Genomic DNA, 23,328 nt, shown 5'->3' on the forward strand with positions numbered 1-23,328 from the left:
TGGCTCAGTGGGTGAGCATTGCATGAACCAGGAGGTCAGGGTTCGATTCCCAGTCGGGGTACAGGCCCGGGTTGCGGGCTCCATCCCCAGCATGGGGCGTGCAGGAGGCAGCCGATCCATGATTCTCTCTCATCACGGATGTTTCTATCTCCCCCTCTCTCTTCCTCTCTGAGATCGATGAAAGTACATTAAAAAAGAAAAAGAAAAATGCCGCTTCGCTCAGTGAGAGGCCGGTGCGGAGAAAGCCTTACCGGCCCCGGCGGGCCTCGCCCCCAGTGACACGCGTTACCCTCCGTGGTGCTGTCAGGACAGACAGCAGCAGAGGGTGGCTGCCGCCCCGCTGGCTGGCGGTTTGGGTGCGGAGGGTGGAGTTTCTTTGGTGTGTGTGTGTGTGGTTTTTTTAAGCGGCGGAGAGGACAGTTGAAAGCTGCCTTTTCCATCAGGGTTGGAAAGCCCAGCGCGTCAATTTCCAAGCAGGGATTTTTTTTTTTTCCAACCGGTTTTGTTTTGTTTTGTTTTCGGAACAGAGCCCTTCTGTTTCAGTGACATTTTGGATGACACTTTAGTACATGACACAGTGAGAAGGGAACCCCCGTAGCTGCGCCTCCCCACCCCACCCGGGCTGCTCACAGCCTCCACGCGGCTCTGAGGGACCCACGTGCGTTTCCTTCTGTCTCATTGGGGGGGTGTTCTCTTGGGGGGGTGTATGGGGGGGGTTGGTGGCCGGGGAATCCTTTGGGAGGTCCTGCCTGGGGATGGATCGGTGCCTGCTCTTCTCTCAGGAGGGCTTGGCCTGGCCGGAAGCCACCGGCTCTTTGTTGGGGTGGATGTGGGGGAAGTGGGGGGACTCTAGGCCACAGCCTGTGTTTGTGAGTGTTTGCCGTCCAGACCTGCAGTGGGAGGGGGGTGAAGCGAGGCTTTGGGCCTGTCACAGACCTTTGCTTTTGCCCCTTTGCTTTGTGAATTGTGAAAGAATTCGTAAGTGGGTACAGCTCATTGGCATGGAGTGTAGTCAGTGTTGAGCAAGCATCACCACCATCCATCGCCGGGACCTTTCATCTTCCCAAAGGGAACCTCCGTCCCCAGTTAACAGCAGCTTCCCGTCCTCCCCTCCCCCCAGCCCCGCAGCCAGCTTTCTCCTTTCCGTCTCTGCGCGAGGGGCCTCATGTAGTAAAATCCTACAGTACTTGTCCTCTTGTGCCTGGCTTCTTTCATTTAGTATAAAATCTTTTTTTTTTTTTAATATATTTTTATTGATTTCAGAGAGAAAAGGAGAGGGAGAGAGAGAAACACCAATGATGAGAGAGAGTCGTTGATCGGCTGCCTCCTGCACGCCCCCCAATTGGGGATCGAGCCCGAAACCCAGGCATGTGCCCTCGACTGGAATCGAACCTGGGACCCTTCAGTCCGCAGGCCAATGCTCTATCCACTGAGCCAAACCAGCTAGGGCTGGTATAAAATCTTTAAGGTTCATCCATGTTCGAACATGTGTCAGAATTGCCTTCCTTTCTAAAGCTGAATAATATTCCACTGTATGATTATACCACCTTTTTTAATATACCACTTTTTAAAAATATATGTTTTTATTGATTTCAGAGAGGGAGAGAGGGAGAGGGAGAGAAACAATGATGAGAGAAAACCATTGGTCGGCTGTCTTCTGCACACCCCACACTGGGGATCGAGCCTGCATCCCAGGCGTGTGCCCTGGCTGGGAGTCGAACCGTCACCTCCTGCTTTGTAGGTCGATGCTCAACCATTGAGCCACACCGGCCAGGCTATAGCACCTTTTTTTTTTACCCATTCATCCGTCCATGGACAGGGGCTGTTTCCACCTTTGGCTCCTGTGATTGCTGCTGCTGTGAGTGGGGTGTCATGCTTTTCCTCTTGACCTCTTACAAGTGGGCCCCTCGTGCCCGAGCACTCAGGGTGCCACTCAGCCCTGTGGACGGGACAGGGCAGAAGGCAGAGGGCGGAGGGCAGCCCTTCTCTTGCAGTAACCAGAGCGCCGCCCTCCGGGCTGGAGCGGGCTGCTGGTACCGAGGCTGCAGATCTTGGAAAGGGCCATCCGTCTCTGGCTGCGAGTCCCACCTCCGCCTCCAGCCACCTTCTCTGCCAGGGGAACTTGAGTCAGCCGCTCCCGGGACTTGGTGAGCCTCCAATGAGGTTCCGGGGAGACGGGGGAGTGCTTCCGTGGGATTCCAGCTGCCCCCCGCCCCCCTTCTCCCTTCCAGGCAGGTCAGTGACGAAACCGGAGTCAAGGTAGGACAAGTACCTGCTTGGTTTGGACACTTTGCTTTCCTGGGGGGATGGGGGTGGGGGTTGAGCCCTCCTGCAGACCACACCGCCGAGTGTCCGGCCGGCCCTGGGATGGGACCGCGGCTCTGCACCCCACTTAGCAGGTCAGGGACCAGTGGGAGCCTGCCTTCCGGGGCTGGGGACGGGGAAGAGGGAGATGGGATGGGTGAGTGGGGGTGGGGGGTCAGTGGTGACTCACAGAGACTCTAAGGCATTGCACCTTTCCTGGAAACCTGGGTCATTTTCTAGAACAACCCGACTCCCTTTCGTTTTGCCACATTCAGGAAATCTGGCTGGGCTGGTGATTACGAAATCCAGCCGAGCAAGGCCTGGTGCCCAACCTCCCGCTTTCCCCCGAGGGGTCGGAGGAAGCGGTGGGTGCGCCCGGGCAGGTGCTCGGGGTTCTGCCGTTGGAGCCGGGCCCCGATCCGTGTTGGCGGCACCAGCGGTGATGGGGGGGGGGGCGCCTGTGACTCCGCAAAGCCCAGGTCACTCGTCACCCCTTTCCCATCGTGGTTCGAGGGCGCTTTTCTCTTTAAATCCTCGGTGTCTACACGGTTTTAAGAGTCATTCGTGTGTTTATAAGCTCAGACCCAGTAACCCCACCCTGGGGTGTTTTCCTACGGAAATAGGACTTTTTTTTCCCCTCCCTTTTTCCCGTTTGGTGTTATTATATGAAGCTATTCATTCTGTTCGCAACCGTGGAAAACGAAGCAAACCAAACATCCCACAGTAGGAAAGGGGCCATGGGGTTACATTATGTAATTATCAAGTGGCAGCCATGAAAATTATTGTTTTTTAAAATATATTTTTATTAATTTGAGAGAGGAAGGGAGAGGGAGAGAGAGAGAAAAACATCAATGATGAGAGAGAATCATGGATCAGCCGCCTCCTGCACGCCCCACACTGGGGATGGAGCCCGCAACCCAGGCCTGTGCCCTGACCAGGAATCGAACGTGACCTCCTGGTTCCTAGGTCGACGCTCAGCCACGGAGCCACGCCGGTCGGGTGACAGTGAAACTTACGTAGCAGAGTGGGACTTGCTCTGGGCGCCTTTGGGCCTCTCGCTGCCTCGTCACCCGTACAGAGGGGGTGTCTTGGCTGAGCGTGGATGGACCCAGGCCGTTGGGGGTGTTGGTCAGCCCCCTCCCTGAGGCAGGCGTGGGCCCCGCGGGCGAGGGCTGACCACGTGCAGGACGAGGGGCCTGTGTGGACCCTCGTGGCCAGGGACAGGGCCGTCCTGTCTGGGGATGTCGCCGGGCACGCGGTCGGTCTGCCTCTTCCTCCCGGTTCCTTTTTTAGGTCAATCCTGTTCCCCTAAACAGATGGCTCTTTGTACTCTTCCTCCACGTTTTCTGTGCGTTTGAAAGTGTTTCAAAATAAAACGTTAAATAAATAAATACTCGGAAACGGTGCTCGGCCGACGCACGGGATGGTGGTGAGGACGAGGAAGGGCGTTCCCTCGAAGGCTGGGGCCCTGGGCAGGGCGGTGGGCGTGGGCGTGAGCTGTAGGCACCCCCTCCCGGCCGTGAGCAGGGCCGTCGGCTGGGACAGGAGGGGCCTCGATGCCCAGGTGCTGCGGAAGGACGAGCCCAGGGTCCTGAGTCCGCCTTGTGGAGAGACACTGGGTCCTGCCCGGCCGGTGTGGATCAGTGGTTAGAGCACTGCCCTATGAACCAGGACGTCACCGTTCGATTCCCGGTCAGGGCCCAGGCCCGGGTTGTGGGCTCCATCCCCAGTGTGGGGCGCGCAGGAGGCAGCCGATCCATGGTTCTCTCTCATCTACAGAAACGTCAGTGATAAAAATGTTTCCCCTTTTACTGAATTGATTGCAATGACATTAGTTAACAAAATGAGAGAGTTCAGGCGCCCAGTCCCACAACACATCACCTGTAACCCTCTATTGTGTGTTCACCCCAACTCAAGTCTCCCATCACCGTTTATCCCCCCTCTGCCTCCTCCGTCTCCCCTCACCCCCTCCTCCCTCTGGCAATTCCCACACTTGTCTGTGTCCGTGAGTTTTTTTCTTTTTCTCTCAGTCCCTCCAGCTCCCCACATCCCCCCAACACTTCCCCTTCTAGGTCAGCTCTTGCTGCTGGTCAGCCTCAGAGCTCCTGTCCCCTCCCCTGCCTCTCGCCCTCCCCGAGGCCACGTGAGGATTCTGAGAGGGGGCCTGGGACAGTGCCTGGTGCACGGGGTACCCAGAATCTGAGTTTCCTCCCCGGACCCACTGGGTGTCAGCTTTTTCCTTAACAACTGCAGAGCTCTTCTTTGGGCAAGATATTTTTATTGATTTCAGAGAGGAAGGGAGAGGGGGAGAGAGAGATAGAAACATCCATGATGAGAAAGAATCATGGATCGTCTGCCTTCTGCACACCCCCTACTGGGGATGGAGCCGCAACCTGGGCATGTGCCCTGACCGGGAATCGAACTCGGGTCCCTTCAGTCCGCAGGCCGACGCTCTATCCATTGAGCCACACCGGCCAGGGCCATCGGGTGAGATTTGTGAGATCCCCAGCGTGTAAGGCAGAGGAAGCTGGTGGCACTCCCCCTCCCCTACTGTACCCCTCCATGGGGCCTGAGACCCCCTGGTTTGGGGGGTGACGGTGAGGAAGGCTGTGCTCTCATGGGGCAGAGGTGAGGCCTCGGCAGCCAGCCCGCTGCCCGTCAGCCTGGGCAGTGATGGCTGGAACCCACCTGCGAGCACGCTGCCCACTCGGGCCACAGTAACGGGCAGGTGTGGTGGCCCTTGATCCTCTCGGCCCAGGCAGCTGGCTAGTGTCCAGGCCCCGCGGCTGGGGCAGAGCCAGAGCGGGGAGGGGAGGGGAGGGGAGCGGCTTGGAGGCCAGGCCGGGCACCTGCTGGGAGGGCTGTTTCTCTGTCCTGGAATGATCCCGCGCGGAGGGTAGGGGGGCTGTCAGCAGCCGGGATGAATTGCCTCCTTCCTCGCTTCATTAAGAGGCCCCTTGCCCGTGGGAGAGGTCAGAGCCCGGCCCAGCGTGGGAGGAAGTGGTGTTTACTGAGCGGCCAGCTGGTGTGGGGCGCGGGGCGGCTAATCCCTCGTTACCACGGAGCCCGGAGGCCTGCAGCGTGCCAGCCCGCGCCAGCCCGGCCGCTGCCCTAATGGCCGTGATGACGGACGGATGGACGGGGCCGGCCCGCCAGACGGTGAAAACAGGAAACCTAGCCTTTTAAAAATAATCCAGGGCGAGGAGAGAAAGTGAAGAAGCAATGAGCATACACCATCAGGCGGCCCCCGTGCATGCCCTGAGATGAAGCCAGAGCACTGGCAGGGTCCCGATGGTGCTGGGAGGCGGGCCCAAGGAGCGGCCAGGTGGATGGGGGACCGCGAGCCCCCAGATCCCAGCTGGTGAGGAGCCCGCCATGGCTCCACCCTCCCAGCGCACAGTGGGGGTGTGGCACCGGCCGTGAGATCGCAGGTTCTGTGGCCAGACCCCAGCGGCCCATGGTTCTCCCCCAGCCTCCCTCCCGCACAGAGCGGCCAGGGCTGCGGCCTCCTCCAGGCGGGGCCAGCCCTTCCCTCCCCCCTTCCCTCCTTCCCCCCAGCAAAGCCTGCCTCAGCCCTGCCTCCAGGGAGCCGCCCCTTCCTGCCTTTCCCGGGGCTGCAGGCCGGTGCCTGGGGTGCCCGTCAAGGGGAGCGACAGGAGGTCCCTTATCTTGGCCGCCGGCCGGGGCCCGGTTATCTCTCCCTTCCACGCGGTTAAAGGAAGCGGGCGCCGGAGCGGCACACGCAGGCCCCGAGTCCACAACAGGAAGCCGGGCGTGGGTCCGGTCCCGGGCACCTTCTGTGGCTGCCCCGCCGCCCCTCTGGTCCCTGGGCTCTCAGAGCTGGGTTTTCAGACGGGCATTTCTATGCTTGACCGTGCGTGTAGACTGTGCACACCTGCCCCTGTCACTGTGGTCCGGGTGTAAGTGGCCGCTGGTGGGACACAGCGTGGACACCGTTTCTTCTAAAGCTCAGCTTCCGGCCCTGGCCAGTGTGGCTCAGTGGATAGAGCGTTGGCCTGCGGACTGAAGGGTCCCGGGTTTGATTCCCGTCAAGGGCACATGCCCTGGTTGCAGGCTCGATCCCCAGTAGGGGGCGTGGAGGAGGCAGCCGATCAATGAATCTCTCTCATCATCGATGTTTCTCTCTCTCCCTCTCCCTTCCTCTCTGAAATCAGTAAAAATATATTTTTTAAAAAAGAAAATGTTTCTTAAAAAATCAAAACAAAAAATTAAGCACAGCTTCCGCGTGCGCCCTGGGTGGGTCAGAGTCCCCTCTTGTGAGTGACCTTGTGAGTGAGGGAGCCCCCTTCTCCCAGGGGCGGGCAGAGGCGTGAAGGAGAGCCCACCCCCCACCCGCTGCCCCCTGCAATGCCTCCACCCACCTGGAGACGCCCTCCCACACCTGGCACAGCAGCCCTTGGGAGGCCTGGGGCCGGAGGGGGCTGGAGTCCCGCGTTCTCGCTGACGTCTCTGGTCCTCTCAGCCACAAGCCATGGGGACAGCCTCGGAGACCTGGCGAGCAGGCCTGGCATCAGGGGCAGCTCACTGGGCAGCTGCAGGGAGGGCGTGCCCCAGTGGGAGGCGGCTGAGCCTGCCCTGAGCAGTACTGAGGTCACCCCATCATCCCCCCCCCCCCATGTATGTGTCCATTTCATAGAGGAAGGGAGAGGGAGAGAGAGAAACATTAGTGATGAGAGAGAATCATGGGCCGGCTGCCTCCTGCACGCCCCCTCCTGGGGACTGAGCCTGCAACCTGGGCGTGTGCCCTGGACTGGAATCGAACCTGGGACCCTTCAGTCCGCAGGCCAAGGCTCTATCCACTGAGCCAAGCCGGCCAGGGCTGTGTGTCCTTGTGAACGAACCAGTTCGGTGTCGGGCTTTTCCTGTGCTGGTTCCCCTCTTGCGTTACAATAGAACCCCCGACGCTGAGCAGCCTGGACCCAAGACATCACCCGGGCCCAGGAGCGCAATTGTGATTATTTTGGGATTTCCTCTCCATGCACCCCGGCCGGCTCGATCGATGGACCCCTCCCTGCCCCTCACATCCCTCCGGCAGTGGGCTGAGCAGGCCAGGTGGAGGGTGTGTGCTCGGCCTCTGGCCAGAGGCCGGACTGCAGGGCCCAGACCCCAGGCTCCCCGGCCCGCCCGGGGGGTCTGAGGGCTCGGCCTGATGTCCTCCTGCCCAGCCTGTGCTGGGAGCTGTCCAGGACCTGGATTTGGGGGAAACTGCTGTGGGTCTGGAGGAGGCTGAGATGACCCAGACTGTGCTGCTCACCTTTGACCTTTGGTTAGCAGGCCATTCTCGCCATCATGCATCGCAGCATGCGCCAGCAAGGTGGGGGGGCTGGGGCGGATCATGGACCTCCGGAGTCCTCAGTGCCCCGTGGTCCTGCGTCCCACCTCCCCCACGCGATGGCAGCGCTCATCCCGGGCTTGCCCCCTTTTCCGGCCTTTGCCACCAGGGCGTGTGGGGGCCACAGCCCGTGGTCCGTTGGCATGTTAATGCGGTCACACACCCAGAACATTCTCGGTGCTTGCTTTTACCCTGTTCTTTTTCTGGAGGCCGCCTGCCTCCAATCCTCTGGAAATAGGCGGGTAGAAACCGACACAAACAAACTCCCCAACCAGCCTGGCACGCTCCCTGGCCCACATCCTGCTCCGTCCTCAGGACCTGGAGGCCCTGCTGAAGGGGGAGGACCCTCCGCGGGGCTGGGCGGCGCGGGGCGGGCACTGGCGTAGCAGCCACACAGGCCTCCTCCCTGGGCTCCATGGTGATTCACTTCCTCCAGGAGCCCTGTGCTGTTTTCCCGCAGAATCCTGCTCAGGAGGCACCGAGGGCCGCTCAGCGCGTCCGCCCCGGCTGACGGGCGCTTTCTCTTCAGACATAGTCTTCCCCCAAGGCCCAGAGTCACTCTTTTATTTCATTTTGTTTTTCATTTTTTAAACGGTATTTATTTATTTTTAACATCATCATGCCGTAAAACTGACTTCTCGGGCTGGGAGGGCAGTTCTGTGAGTTTTAACGTGTTTCTTTTGTAGCCACCATCGTAGTCAGGATGCAATTAATACTCCATCACTCCGAAAAAAAAACCCTTTATAATTACACAACCCTCCTCGCCGCCTGCAGCTGGTGATCTGCTCTCCGTCCCCATAGATTGTCTTTGAAAAAAATGTCGGATAGCCCTGACCGGTTTGGCTCAGTGGCTAGAGCGTCGGCCTGTGGACTGAAGGGTCCCGGGTTCGATTCCGGTCAAGGGCATGTACCTTGGTTGCGGGTACATCCCCAGTGGGGGGTGTGCAGGAGGCAGCTGGTCGATGTTTCTCTCTCATTGATGTTTTTAACAATCTATCTCTCTTCCTTCCTCTCTGTAAAAAGTCAATAAAATATATTTATTAAATAAATAAATAATAAAGTCGGATAGCCCTGGCCAGTGTTGCTCAGTGGATAGAGCGCCGGCCTGCCAGGTCCGATTCTGGTCAAGGGCACATACCTCGGTCGCAGGCTCCTTCCTAGCCCGGGTCTTGGTCAGGGCGTGTGCAGGAGGCAACCAGTCGATTTGTTTCTCTCACATCGATGTTTCTCTCTGTCTCTCACTCTCTCTTCTACTCTCTCTAAAAATAAATGGAATAATATCCTCAGGTGAGGATTAACAAACAAAACAAAAAGAAAAGGAAATAGAGCCTTTCAGAAAATATTCGAAGATGCGGATTGTTACAGCCTGGAGCCGCAGGCTAACAGGTGCCCCTGGCTATTGGTGGCTACCACTTTCTGGACCTACTGTGCGTCAGGAGCAAGCAGTAGGTCCGTCATAGTCAGTCTCAAAACAGCTGAGTCCCGTCATCCCCAGTTGCCAGTGGAGGTTCCGAGGGTACGTCTCCCGCATATCACCCAGCTCGGAATCAGAGTGGGAGGCGGCAGGACCAGGCTGCCCTGGGGCCCAGCCCTCGAACGGAGGGTGGAATTAGCCGGCGTCCAGGCTGCCCGGTGGGACAGATGGGGGAGCATCTTGACTGCAAGCATGGCTAAACACGGGACAAGCTGTCAAGGAATGTGAGAAATTCCCATCTGGAGAGCGCGTTGGGAAGGATAAACTATTTTCCAGGGTATGTTCGATGCTTGGTGTTCAGCTGCTTGGTCTCGATGATCCCTGGTGAAACACCTTTTTTTCTTTTCTTTTCTCTCTCTCTCTCTCTCTCTCTCTCTCTCTCTCTCTCTCTCTCTCTCTCTCTCCCCCCCCTCCCTCCCTCCCTCTTTTATTTTTGTTAATCCTCACCGAGGATGTTTTTCCATTGATGTTTAGAGAGAGTGGAAGAGAGAGAGAAAGACAGAGAAACATCAATGTGAGAGAGAGAGACACCGACTGGTTGCCTCCTGCAGACACCCCGACCAGGGCCAGGGAACTTGCAGCCAACATCCGTGCCCTTGACCGGAAACGAACCCGGGACCCTTCAGTCCGCCGGCCCGTGCTCTATCCACTGAGCCACACGGGCGAGGGCCCTGGAGAACACCTTTTGACCTTTCTGGCTTAGCAGTTCTCCCCCCACCACCTCCCCATACAGACCATTTGCTGGTTGTATCAAGTCAATATTGAATCCCCTTAGAACTTTCCGGGTCCTGAGTTCCTGGAGATTCGGTTTCTGGGCGGTTCTTGCACCTGAGAGCTCTGGAAGGCTCGACTGTCTCATGAGCCTTCCTCCTGTGTGGCCCTGCTCCCGGGGACGGGCCGCCCCTTAGACATCACTCTGAGGGTCCGCCCTGTGCAGGGGCACTTCCGCCTCCCCAGGCACTTCCCTGCAGCCCCCACCCCCCGCCCCCAATCCCTGAGCCTGGCCCAGCCTGGCCCGCGCTCCAGGGCTCTCCTGGCTTTGACCCCAAAGGGCCAGAGCGCCTTCCAGTTGTGGCGCTGCAGAAGCGCCTCTCTCCGCCCCGCAGCATATCCTAGTCTTTGCGATGTCTTCTCTGCGCCAGGCCCTTGCATTGGTGCCATGGTCTGTCTGACTCAGAGTTCCTTGCAAGAAGGTATAGCCGCGCCAGCCGGTTTGGCTTAGTGGATAGAGCGCCGGCCTGCAGATGAAAGTGTCCTGCGTTCGATTCCCGGTCGGGGCACATGCCTGGGTTGCGGGCTTGCTCCCCAGTAGGGGGCATGCAGAAGGCAGCCCATCTATGATTCCCTCTCATCATTGTTTCTCTTTCTCTCCTCTCCCTTTCTCTCTCAAATCAATAAAAATATATTTTAAAAAATAGGTTTTTTAAAAAAAGAAGGTACAGCTGTCTGCAAATTAAAGTTCCTGCCCATGTTTCCAAGGGAAAAAGGCTTCAGGCCACAAATGCATGGAGACCTTTGGCAGCATCAGGGATTCCTGGCCGGAGGACCCCAGAGGGCGCCCTCCCCCCCTCCCTCCTGCATGCCAGGCCTGCCTCCCCAGCAGCCCCGTCCCAGCCCTGCATCCAGCTGTCATCCTGAGAGTGCCACCACTCCCTGCAGTTGTTAGGGACACATAGCGATCCTTCGTGGAATGTGCCCCGCCGTGGTCTGGGGTTCCTGCTGCCCCCTGGTGGGGCTCCCCAGGGGAGTGGGGAGCACAGGGTCCGGAACCGTCCGGTGGAGCAGATGGCGTCAGGTGCGGAGTTACTGCTCTCGGCGTCTGCTTTTCCACGAGTCGGATGGGAGTGGGCCAGGCACGTGTAGGGCTGTGGTGGGACTAGCAGTAGGGTCCCTAGGTGCTTAGGAATGGGGAAGGAGGCATTTCGGGTTTTTTTAAAAATATATTTTTATTGATTTCAGAAAGGAAGGGAAAGAGAGAGAGACATCAATGATGAGAGAGAACCATTGATCGGCTGCCTCCTGCACGCCCTTCACTGGGGATCAAGCCTGCAACCCGGGCATGTGTCCTTGACCGGGATCAAACCCGGGACTTCAGTCTGCAGGCCGATGCTCTATCCACTGAGCCACACCAGCCAGGGGGAGGGGGTTGCGATGATTTCCCTGCTGGATTTTTGCACGGGAAGCAACAGCATGTGCTGGGTGGGCCTGAGGTGCTGAGAGGCCCCAGGGACTCGGGCTGCCTTGCGGGGAGGCTGTGCTCCCCCGCCCCCTGCCCACGGCTGCGCAGAGCAGGCGTGGAATCCGGCAGGAATGCACAGCCGTCCTTCCCTGGATGCTCGGACCCTGCGCCCTCTGCCAGCTCGGGCAGCACGTGGCCCTGGAGTTACGCCCCCGCCCCCGCCCACAGGGATGCCCCTCTCAGAGGGAGAAGCGTGAGTCTTAGGGTCTCTCATCCTCTTCCTCAGCCCCACCTGGCTCCCCCAAGGCCCCGCCTGGCTGCCTGCTCCCGGCGCACCCCCGTCTGTCCGAAGGCCGCTCGGCCCCCGATACTGAGCTGTCTTGTCCTCGCTCGCCTCCTCGTCCAGCGACTCGCTGCTGTTTATTCACTCAGATCTTAGTGTCATTCTCTAGCTTATTTATTGTTAATCCTCACCCGAGGATATTTTCCCATTGGTTTTTAGGGAGAGTGGAAGAGAGAGGGAAAGACAGAGAGAAACATCGATGTGAGAGAGACACATCGAGGGGTTGCCTCCTGCACGTGCCCCGACCAGGGCCTGGGCCCGGGAAGGAGCCTGCACTGAGGTCCGTGCCCTCGATGGCAGCTGCCCGCCATCTGTGTGAGCGTCTTCGCAGCGTCCGGGCACAGCTGGGCTCTCCGGAGAGCGTGAGCGGAAGGCTTACTGCGTGTCACCAGCTTTAGAAAAGATGTGTCTCTCACATGGATGTTTCTCTCTGTCTTTCCCTTTCATTGCGTGTTTCCTGGCTCTCCTGTGTGTCGGTGGGTGTGTGTATGGGTGGGTGGGTGTATGGGTGGGTGGGTGTATGGGTGGGTGGGTGTATGGGTGGGTGGGTGTATGGGTGGGTGTGTGTATGGGTGGGTGTGTGTATGGGTGGGTGTGTGTATGGGTGGGTGGGTGTATGGGTGGGTGTGTGTATGGGTGGGTGGGTGTATGGGTGTGTGTGTGTGTGGGTGGGTGGGTGTATGGGTGTGTGTGTGTGTGTGTGGGTGGGTGGGTGGGTGTGCATATGGGTGGGTGGGTGTTTCTTTTGATCTGGGCCCTGGGCTGGCACATGCGTTGAGTACGTGGGGAGGGGATTGGTCCGTCCACCTATGGTCCATGGGTCCTGTGTGGTCAGTGGCCTGATGAGGGACAGCCTGTCCTGAGAAGCATCTGACCAGCCGAGGACGGTTCTGGCTTTTCAGGATGCGGGTTCTAAAGTCGGTGGAAATTGAAGAGGCTCTGACACCCCGCGAGTGGGAGAAAGATCCTGGAGCGGGGCCCCAGGCGAGGGAGCGCAGGTACCAGGTGACGTCGCATCGGGGAAGGGTGACTGGAGTGGCAGGCTCTGAAGAATTGGTGGGCCCGGCCGGCGTGGCTCTGGGGTTGAGCATCAGCCTATGAACCAGGAGGTCAGGGTTCCATCCCCAGTGTGGGGCGTGCAGGAGGCAGCCGGTCCATGATTCTCTCTCATTGAGGTTTCTCTCCCTCTCCCTCTCCCTTCCACTCTAAAATCAGTAAAAACATTTAAAGAAAAAATATCGGTAGAATTCTGAGGCCCAAGGAAGCCATGTGATGGAGAGAGGGTGTGATTCAAGGCTGAGAATGGAGCTTCGAGGGGGCCCCGTCTGGATGGGCTGCAGGGCACGCGAGGGGAACTGTGGGAGCTACACCTGCAAAGGCAGGAGGCAGCCAGGGGGGTGAGCGAGAGCCCTGCGGGGCCTGTGTGTGAGCCAGCGGGCGGCCCGAAGCCTGTGACAGTGCCGGTGGGAGTGCGGGGAGACGGGGAGTGGACACAGCTTGACCCCTGTTCAAGCGGCTGGTTGGCAAAAGTCGGTGTCGCCTTTCCTGGCTCGGTAGCACCTCGTACTCAGGACTCTTGATTTCTGAGCCACGGTGAAGGCGAGAACCGCGTGGGCCTGAGAACAGGCTCGGCTCCACTCCCACAGCCGCTCTGGGGCTCTGAGTCCCCTGGAAGCGCTGGGCCCCCCTCCGGGACGAGGATGGGGTGCACACCCAGGTCAGGGCTTCTCCTGTGAAGGGGACGTCACAGAGCAGCGAGGCCGTGCGTCCGTGCGGGCCTGTGAGTCCCAAGGCCTCACCGAAGGGCCGTGTTGTGTCGCTGGTGAGTCATGGGTATCTCTGGAAATGAAGCGGTGGGTTTGTGCCTGCGTCAGATTTCTCAGGGAGGGACACCTCAGGGTGCCTCCCCCTCGAGGCCAAGGGCAGGGTCGGTGGGAGTCGAGTCCCCGAGGCCGCAGGGGATGGCGGCCAGAGGCCCAGTGTGTCCCCCGGGCGGTCGGATGCCCATGCCGCCCCAGTGCCCTCGGGTTCTCCATTTCCTGCAGAAAAGCAAGTCCCTCCAGGCGGGTTCTTTGCGCCCTGCTGTCTGGTTCCCTGTGGCTGCAAGCATAGCAGTCTCTCCCCCCTCGTCTCTGCCCTGCAGCACCACCATGCGCCGTGGCCGAGCAGCGTAGGGAGCGAGGGGATGTTTGTCTCCACCGCTGCTACGGTGCTGACTCATGCAGCCTCTTCACAGAAGGGCTGGGGGAAAGCTGCTGGCTCCGAGGTGGTCCGGGGGCAGCGAGGTTGCCCCACTTTTCCTAGGGACACCCCCACCCGCCGGCCAAGAGCTGAGCGCACGTCACGTGAGGACAGGGAAACGCACACCTGCCCGGCCAAGAGCGACCTCAGGAAGACAGAAAGCATTTATTCCGGAAGGATCCGAAGGGCAGAGCGCAGAGCCCTCGGTTCCTGCCCTTCACGAGGACCAAGAGAGGACTGACCGCTGCCTGTCGGTGCCCGCTGTGTGCCAGACGCTGCCAGGGGGTGCGATCAGCTGGGTCTCCACGGCTCTGCTCTGCGGGGCGGATTCTGTGCCCACTCAGGTCAGAGGGCCCCGGGCAGTGACCGCAGGCAGTGGGCAGCGGCCCAGGTCCTGAGGGACGGGGATTGGCCTCATTCTCTCCGGGCCTGTCCTGGAAGTGTGAGCTCAAATTCTGTGCCTTTATTTTTACTTTTTAAATTTTTTTTTTTTAAAGGCAAAGCATGATGGGGGGGTTGGGCGGGGAGAGGGGGAGAGAGGAAGGCATGGAGGGAGGGAGGGACCGACCTGCTAACGAATTAACAGTGATTGGTTACCAGCTGCCAGGTTACTGGTTGCCAGGTAATAGGTAACTGCTAACCAGTTACGGGTTACTACTTACCGGTTACTAGTTACTACTTGCCAGTTATTGGTTAATAATTACCAAGTTACTAGATACCGGTGACTGGTGACCAGGTCACTAGTTACCACTTACCAGTTACTAGTTACCAGGTTACTGATTACCAGTCACTGGTTACTAGTTACCAGGCTACCAATTACCAGTTACAGGTTACTAGTGACCACGATACTGGTTACTAGGTGACTCGTTACCAGTTACTGGTTACCAGGTCACCAGTTATCAGGTTGCTGGTTAGCAGTAACCAGGTTATCGGTCACCAGTTACAGGTTACTAGTTACCAGGATACTGGTTACTACGTAACTGGTTGCCAGTCACCGGTCACTGGTCACCGGTTACCAGTTACTGGTAACTGATTACTGATTACCCAACTAGGGCTAGAGCTAGGGCCAGGGCCTGGGGTCAGGGCCAGGGTCAGGGTGGTTAGGTGCTGGGGTCCAACCCCAGCAGGTCCAGGGGTTCCCCAAGGTGTGGACGGAGTCGGCAAAGAAGGAATGACATGGAGACAGCGTTCAGTTGATCAGCAGCCTAGCCAGGATCTCTAGCCAGGATCTCCAGCCAAGTTCTGGTCTGTATCTCCAGCAAAGTTCTCTTAAAATATATTTTTATTGATTTCAGAGAGGAAGAGAGAGGGAGGGAGAGAGAGAAACATCACTGAGGAGTGAGAATCATGGATCAGCTGCCTCCTCCACGCCCCACACTGGGGATAGAGCCCGCAAGCTGGGCATGTGCCCTGACCGGGAATCGAACTGTGACCTCCTGGTTCATAGGTCCATGCTCAACCACTGAGCCACACCAGCCGGGCTCAAACGCTGTGCCTTTAACAGGACCTGAGTGAAGTGCCAGCCTCCCAGCGTGAGTGCCGGGCAGGTGACCAGGTGAGCCACGCTGTTACCCTTCCGTGTGGGGTGTTTCTGGGGCAAGCACCGCCTGGGAGCTGGTGTCGGATGTCTCTGGGAGCCTTGCCAGATGGCCCGGATCACGTGATTTTCGAGGGGCATCTACACCTGGCGGGCCCAGGGCAACCTGCGGAGTAGTGCCTACACCGCTCTGCCCACGGGTTGAGGCTGTCCCTGGAGGACTCACTTTTCCCCAAAGGCGCCTTCAGAGCCAATTACCTGCCCTGGCCGGTTTGGCTCAGTGGGTAGAGCATCAGCCTGCGGACCCAAGGGTCCCAGGTTCGATTCCGGTCAAGGGCACAGGCCTGGGTTGCAGGCTCCGTTCCCAATAGGGGGTGTGCAGGAGGCAGCCAGTCAATGATTCTCTGTCATCATTGATGTTTCTGTCTCTCTCCCTCCCCCTTCCTCTCTGAAATCAATAAAAATATATATATATATATTTTTTTAAATATATTTTATTGATTTTTTACAGAGAGGAAGGGAAAGGGATAGAGAGTTAGAAACATGAATGGGAGAGAAACATCGATCAGCTGCCTCCTGCACACCCCCCACTGGGGATGTGCCCGCAACCAAGGTACATGCCCTTGACCGGAATCGAACCTGGGACCCTGGAGTCTGCAGGCTGACACTCTATCCACTGAGCCAAACCGGCCAGGGCAATAAAAATATATTTAAAAGAAAAAAAAGAACCCAGCACCTTTGTCAGGACCTGCTCTCCTGACTGGGCAGGTGGCAGAGATGGTGCCGCGTGGGCGTGTGACAGCTGTGCCCGGCGGGGGAGGAGGATGGGCGCCTGGCCAGCTGGGGAGTGAGCGTGGGGCCCTGTCCAAGCCGTCACCCCGCGATGACAACCGGGATTATCGCCGTCGGTGCTAATTCCCACATGACAGGTTCAAGTTTCAGGTCAAGAGCAGAGGCTGGTCCCCGTTTCCGCGTGCGTCGGCGCCGAGCTCCTCGCGGCTTCTTTTCCGGTGGTTCCTCGGCTGTGTTCAAGGCCCTGTGCTCGCTCCACGGAAACCCTGTGGCCAGCAGACGCTGAGGCCCTGGGGGCAGGGGGGGGTACTGCTCCTGCCGATTTTTTTTTTTAAATCCTCACCCTTGGATATATTTTTCTGTTGCTTTTTAGGGAGTGGAAGAGAGAGGGAAAGACAGAGAGAAACATCGATGTGAGAGAGACACATCGATTGGTTGTCTCCTGCGGGACCCCCACCCAGGGCCCGGGCTAGGGAGGAGGTGCAACCAAGTAGGTGCCTTTGACCGGTTTCGAACCCGGGACCCTTGGATCTGCAGGCCGGCGCTCTATCCACTGACCCGCTTTGGGCCTCTGAGGGGCGGGGTGGGGGCATGGTGGGCTTCGGGGTGGGTGGGCCAGCAGATGGGATCCCCGGGCGCGTGGAGCGGTCCACGGGAGTAGAGAGCACAGCCGCCCGGGGGGAAGAAGCCGGGCTGGAGGAAGTCTGGGGTTTTGTGGGGAGGCGCGACAGAGCCCGTGACTGTGCCGGCTGGCCCATGGCAGTAGCCAGGGCTTCCCGGAGTTACGAGACCCGTGCTTCTGGACGCGTCCTTCCTCGGCTCGCTCGCCACCCCCTCAGCGTGTGGGGGTGGAGCGTCATTATCCCCATTTCACCGGTGGGAACGTCAAGATGAAAGGCGCCGCCTCAGCCGGGCCTGGGAGATGCAGGGATGGGTGAAGGCCCTGCAGGCTGGGAGGGGAGGCTGGGAGCAGAGGAACTGTGTTTCCCTTTCCAAACGCGTCTTTCGGGGTGGGGCGCTCCGGCCGCTTGATCCTTGAGCACAGAAGATTATCCAGGGAAAACCCGTGTCAGCCTAGGCTCTGAACCCCACCACCTCCGGCCGGTCCTGGGCGGTTCACGCCCGCTCACATCTGGTGCCTCTCAGAATTCTGGTGCAAATCACCCGGTCTCACCCCATCACCACCCCCGCCTCAGCTCACACCCAGGATGCCGGAAGTGGGGGATCCAGCTCGGTGTGGCTAAGCCCCCCTGCACCCCCCGAGGCTCCAGGAGGGGGCCTGCCTATGTGGATCCCCAACATGCTCAGGGCACGTTGCTTCAGCGTTCCTCTGTGAAAGGAGGTGCCAGGGGCTCCTTGGGGAGGTGTAAGTGGTCGAGGCTCTGCACCTGGGCAGTACCTGTTCCCACGGCCGTGTGTTGCCCGCCGGGGTCTCAGCGCCCCCAGTTCAGGCTGGCATCGCGGTGCCTTCTGCGTCTAGAAGCGAGTAAGCCAGTGGCCCTTTCAAGAGCGCTGAAGATTGGGGCGACCCAGGACTAGGCTGGGGTGAGACTTGCAGGCTGGCCCCCAGGACTGAGCCGGAGCTGTGCCGCTCCCGGGCCGGAACACCAGCCCAAAAGCGGCTCCCTCTCCCCCGGGGAGACCCCGACTCCCCGCTGGCCCATCTCCGCATTCATGCCTCCCACAGAACGGACCAGGCCTGGGAACCAGCGAGGGCGGAGTGGGCCTGTCTCAGCAAACCCCACGGCTGGGGGCTCACAGCCGACGCTCTTTCTGACAGTCCTGGAGGCTGCGAGTCTGAGATAAGGCTGCCAGCCTGGTTGGTTCTATTTTATTTTTATATTTTTAAATATATTTTTATTGATTTCAGAGAAGAAGGGAGAGGGAGAGAGAGAGGAACATCAGTGATGAGAGAGAATCATGGATCGGCTGCCTCCTGCACGCCCCCTACTGGGGATCGAGCCTGAAACCCCGGGCCTGTGCCCTGATCGGGAATTGAGCCGCGGCCTCCTGGTTCATAGGTCCATGCTCAACCACTGAGCGACACCGGCCGGGCCAGCCTGGTTGGTTCCTGGTGAGGATCCTATTCCTGCCTCCCTCTCCTCCGTTAAGTCTCTGTGGTCACTTCCCCGAGGAGGTGGTCTCGGCTGCCCTGCCTGCAAGCCCAGCTGCCTCTCATGGGTGGACTCGCTGTGATGCACGTGTCATGTGACTCCTGGGATGCTGCCGGCTCCCAGGCTGCGGCTGGGTCTGTGGTCCTCATACCATGTACCCAGCACGCTGCCCGGTGTGCAGTAGGGGCGTTGCACATCTTGACTAAATGGGTGCTCAGTAAATGCATCCGTTGGCTTGTCTGGGACCAAGTGCCTTAAGAAATCGCCCTGAGCCCCGTTGCTGCAGGCTCCGGGAGGTGCTGAAAAATAATAAAAATAATAATGACGTCACCCCACGCCCAAGGCTGCAGCTCTTTCCGGCTGCCGTTCCGCCTCGGCCCGCCCTGCCCTGGCACCAGCTCGTTGCAGACCCAGCCCGACCCAGAGCATAAATAATCTCTCCCTCTGGAGGATCTGGGGTCTTCAGGCACAGGAGGAGGCCCTTGGAGGCCCTAGAAGGTCCGTTAGCAACATCTGGATGCTGATGGGGGGTCCTTGTCTGCCCATCCTGGGGCCACTCCGTCTTATCTTAGTGCCAAAAGTCACTGGCAGCCCTGGCTGGGTCGGCTCAGTGGCTAGAGCACCGGCCTGTGGGCTGAAGGGTCCCGGGTTCGATTCTGGGCAAGGGCATGTGCCTCGGTTGCAGGTTCAATCGCCAGCCCTGGTTGTGGCCCATGTGGGAGGAAACCAATCGATGTGTGTCTCTCGCACATCGATGTTTCTCTCTCTCTCTCTCTCTGCCTCTCCCTCTCCTTTCCACTCTCTAAAAATTAATGGAAAGATATCCTCAGGTGATGATTAAAAAAAGAAAAAGTCACCCCAGAGCCATAGAAACATGAACAGACTGTTGAACCTCAGAGGGGAGGCAGGGAGGGTGGGTGGGACGAGATCAACCAGTGAACTTGTCTGCATCTATGCATCACCCCTGGGCACAGACAATGGGGTGGTGAGGGCCTGGGGTGGGGGAGGGAGGAGGAGGACGGGAGCGGCTGGAAGAGGTTAATGGGGGGAAAGGAGGACCTGTGTGCTTCCTATACTGTCAACAACAGAGATGAAAAGGAAAAGAAGTGGCCGGCAGAGTTGACCTGGTGACTCAGTCTCCCTCCAACCAGCCGGAACCCAAACCCCGAGCGGGAGGAGCTGTGTTTTGGCCGCCAGCGTTCCCCGGAGACTCGGCCTCGCTCGGGGCATCTAGGGCTGCCCGGCGAGCTGGGGCGCGGGCGGTGGGCGGAGGGGCGCGGCCCTCCCCGCTGGTATTTCCTGGCCCGTTGGGAGGATTTGACCGGCCTCGGGCCTTGTGTGACACACTCTCATCTGGACCGTGACCTCCCCCTGCCCCAGCAGCGGGGCTTCCCGTGCTGACCTGGTGATGTCCTTGTTGGGGTGACGGCATGAAGGCTGAAAGGTGCCAGGATCCGGGGTGCTCCCTGTGCCCCTTCTTCTCCCACAGAACCAAGGGCTGGAAAGGCAGGCCTCTCGCCCGGGCGCAGTGACTCACCGGACGGGGGCGGTCTCGCGGATGAAGGGTTTTGACCCACTTGGTGTAGCTGCCAGGGGAAGGCAGAAACCAACCTGATCACTCGGCAAGCGCGGCCGCGCCCCCTGCCCGGGGGTGGCCCACGGTCACGGTGCCAGCAGCTCTGACGTCTGTGCAGACGGTGCTCTGGGTCCTCAGGAAACAGCTGGACTAGGTCCTGGGTTCCTTGTTGAAGAGAGGAAAACAGATGTGTGTTCGTTGGGGTGGGGAGGGGGTTTGTAGATGAAATGATACATAAAACAGAACATTTTAAAGTGAACAATCCGGCCGGCCGGTGTGGCTCAGTGGTTGAGTGTGACCTATGAACCAGGAGGTCAGGGTTCGATTCCCGGTCAGGGCACAGGCCTGGGCTGTGGGCTCCTTCCCCTGTGGGGAGCATGCAGGAGGCAGCCGGTCAATGATCCTCTGTCATCATTGATGTTTCTATCTCTCTCCCTCTCCCTTCCTCTCTGAAATCAATAAAAATATATTTAAAAAAAAAAAAGAGTTACGCATTTTGTTTTGATTTCTTTTTGTATTTTTCATGGGTTTCAGAGAGGAAGGGAAAGGGAGAGAGAGAAACATCAGTGATGAGAAGAATCATGGATTGGCTGCCTCCTGCACACACCCCCCCACTGGGGATCGAACCCGGGACCCTTCAGTCCACAGGCCGACACTCTGTCCACTGAGCCACACTGGCGGGGGCCCGGCTGTGTTGTTTTCAAAGCTCCCCAGGTATCGCTGGCCTGTAGCCAAGGCTCGGGACACCTGCTGGGCCGTGTGTGACCTGCTGGGAGTGGCAGAGGCGTGGGAGGCAGCGGAGACTGGCCGTCCGTGGGCCCCGTGGCTGGGCAGAGGCGTCGCCCAGCACGCTGGCCATTCTGAGCTTGCGGTGACCACCAGGCCGCTCCGGCCACCGCTCCTCCCGCTGCGCATGTGGAAAGAACGGAAAGGGACGTCCCCCGACCCCCCGGGATTGCTGGGTCAGCTCCCAAGTCCGTGGGTGGCGTGGGCACCAGCAGCACCCGGGGCCGGAGCCCAGGGTGGCGGGGGGGGGGGGGAGCGGAAGTTGGAAGCGGGTGAGTGATCACTGCAGAGGCACCCGTGGCAGTGACCCTTAGGTGGGGCTGCGTGCCGGTGAGTCATGACGGGAGTGATGTCATCGGGGGACATGACCCAATCAGCGCGACCTCTCGGGAACCCCGTGGGCCGTGAACGTGCCTGTGGAGCCCAGAAGGGCCCTCCTGTGGGCTCGGAGCAGGCAGGGCCTTGTGGGGCGACGTCCTGGCGCGGGGTCTGGGAGCAGAGCTACAGAAAGCCCCGGGGTGCGGCTTTAGGACTCAGCCTGGGGGGAAGGAAGCCAGTGGCTTCAGCTGGGAGGCAGGGACTGCCCTCTGATGGAGACAGTCCCCAGGAGGGGGACCGTGTTGTGGGGTGAGCCACTCTCGGTCCTCGTAGGCACTCTGACGGGGGTCCGGGTGGGCGGGCACGGCGAATGTGGGGCGCGGTGTGGGGTGGCCGTGGCTTGCACCGGGCCGCCGTGCTGGCCTGTGCTCTCCACCCTGTCACACCCCCACGGACAGGCGTCTGAGGGACTGTTCCATTCGGGGTCCGCCTGTCTGTGATGGCTCAGGGCCCCTCCCGGGACAAGGAGCATGTGTCCCAGGCGGCATTCAGATGCCCAGTCTCATACTGTCTGGGCGCAGCTGCTGTCCGTCCCCTGCGCGCCCCGGGGTCTGTGGCCAGGCGCTTGTGAAGGTGAGGTCCGTGTGCCTGAGGTCCCTGTTTGGTGCCTGCAGGTGGCAGATGGTGTCAGCTGGGTCTCTGCTGGGACAGGTGGGATGTCGTCGGCCCTTCAGTGTGCCCTGTCCCCCCCCACCCCCCGTCTCTGACACAGGCCGCCTCTCTCCCACACAGATACGTCCTTCGGAACGCCGCCTGGATACGGCTGCGCTGCGGACCAGGCGGAGGAGCAGCGCCGACACCAGGACGGACTGCCCTACATCGATGACTCGCCCTCCTCCTCGCCCCACCTGGGCAGCAAGGGCAGGGGCAGCCGGGATGCGCTGGCCTCGGGCGCCCTGGAGTCCGCCAAAGCGGTGAGTCCCAGGCAGCGGGCAGCTGTCCTTGTCCCAGAGGCTCCGGAAGCCCAGCCTCTCCGCTCAGGGGCAGGGGACCGGCAAGTGATGGAGCAGCCAGGGTTGGATGTCGGTCGTTAAAACTCCTTTCTCCTCCCTTCATCGGCACAGGGACCGCCTGCTGGTGCAGGCAGCTGTCAGCCCCGCGTGGAGGGACCTGTGGGCAGCCCCCACATGGGTGCTGAGCAGGAGAGGCACCCACAAATGCACTTGCTCCCTCTTACCGGAGGGGGTGCTGACGACCCCACCCATTCGGCCATAGTCATTTTAAAAAATACATATTTTTATTGATTTCAGAGAGGAAGGGAGAGGGAAAGAGAGAAACATCAGTGATAGGAGAGAGTCCTGGATCGGCTGCCTCATGCACGCCCCACACTGGGGATCGAGCCTGCGACCAGGGTATGTGCCCTGACCGGGAATCAAACCCTGACCTCCGGGTCCATAGGTGGAGGCTCAACCACTGAGCCACACCGGCCGGGCCCTTCCTTCGTGAGAAGACCCCTGCCCCTGGGGCAGATTGCACCTCTGTCTTTCTGGTCCCCTCGCCCCTGATGGCAGGGCCCTCCCCCTTGTGCTTAGCTTGTTTCTGGGTGATTTCCACCCCAGGATTAAACACGGGAGGAGTCTGCTCTCCCTGCCGCTGCGAGGAAGAGCGAGGCGCGTGTCTTTTCACGGCGGCCGCTTCTCTGGGCCGGCGCCTCTGCTGCAAGAAGGCTTCTTACTTAAGCTTTTGTGATTTCCAAAGACCTCGGGCCCGAGGCCTGTGCCGAAACCTGCAGACGGGAGGGGGAACGGTGTGTGGCACACACCTGCCCGTGCGGCTTCTCACCCAGCGTCCAGTTGCACCATTTTACACGAAGCCAAGGCTCAGAGAGGTGAAGCAACTGGCTCGAGGCCACGCAGCGATCCGATCGGACGCCTTCCTGAGCCCTTAGCTGACACTTTCCCTCGGCTTCCTCCAGGCAAGGACCCTCAGGGGCCTGAGTAAGCAGGTGGAGTCCTGAGGCCGGGAGGGCCCCTGCCTGTCTCGCCACCGCCCCTGAGGGCCCTCTCTCCCTGACAGGACCTCCTCCACCTTCAGGTCCCTTGAGGAGACTCTCCCTGTGCCCCAGGCACCCACCCCCGCCCCAGACTCCTGCCCTCAGACCCTCACCTGCACTGACCGGGCCCGCGTGGAGTTCTAGATCCATCCATCACGGGTTTGCTGGCTCAGGAATCGTCATGCAGCACTTATTGCAGGGAGTGTCAATATCAGGCACAGAGTGTCCCCAGGCCCTGCCCGAGGAGCCTCGCCCAGT

General features: G+C 59.6%; 1 protein-coding gene and 1 long non-coding RNA gene across 3 annotated transcripts in view; one reads left to right on the forward strand and one right to left on the reverse strand.

Annotated features, from left to right (window-relative positions):
• The window catches only part of BCR (BCR activator of RhoGEF and GTPase), a 72,901-nt gene that overhangs the window by 13,855 nt on the left and 35,718 nt on the right, over positions 1-23,328 (forward strand). Inside the window, exon 2 of the mRNA XM_059676270.1 lies at positions 21,810-21,991. Coding sequence (XP_059532253.1) covers positions 21,810-21,991 — 182 coding nt within the window. The remainder of the gene's footprint in view (positions 1-21,809; positions 21,992-23,328) is intronic.
• Positions 18,033-23,267, reverse strand: LOC132221817 (uncharacterized). Of its 2 annotated transcripts, none has more exons than XR_009450078.1 (3): positions 23,184-23,267; positions 19,740-20,078; positions 18,033-18,636 (listed from the first exon to the last, which is right to left on the reverse strand). It is a non-coding gene; the product is annotated as an uncharacterized LOC132221817 (long non-coding RNA). The 2 variants fall into 2 exon arrangements; XR_009450079.1 differs by having other exon boundaries at positions 18,035-18,636; positions 19,740-19,923.

The sequence above is a fragment of the Myotis daubentonii genome, chromosome 19 (genome assembly GCF_963259705.1).
Source record: "Myotis daubentonii chromosome 19, mMyoDau2.1, whole genome shotgun sequence".
Lineage (NCBI taxonomy): Eukaryota > Metazoa > Chordata > Mammalia > Chiroptera > Vespertilionidae > Myotis > Myotis daubentonii.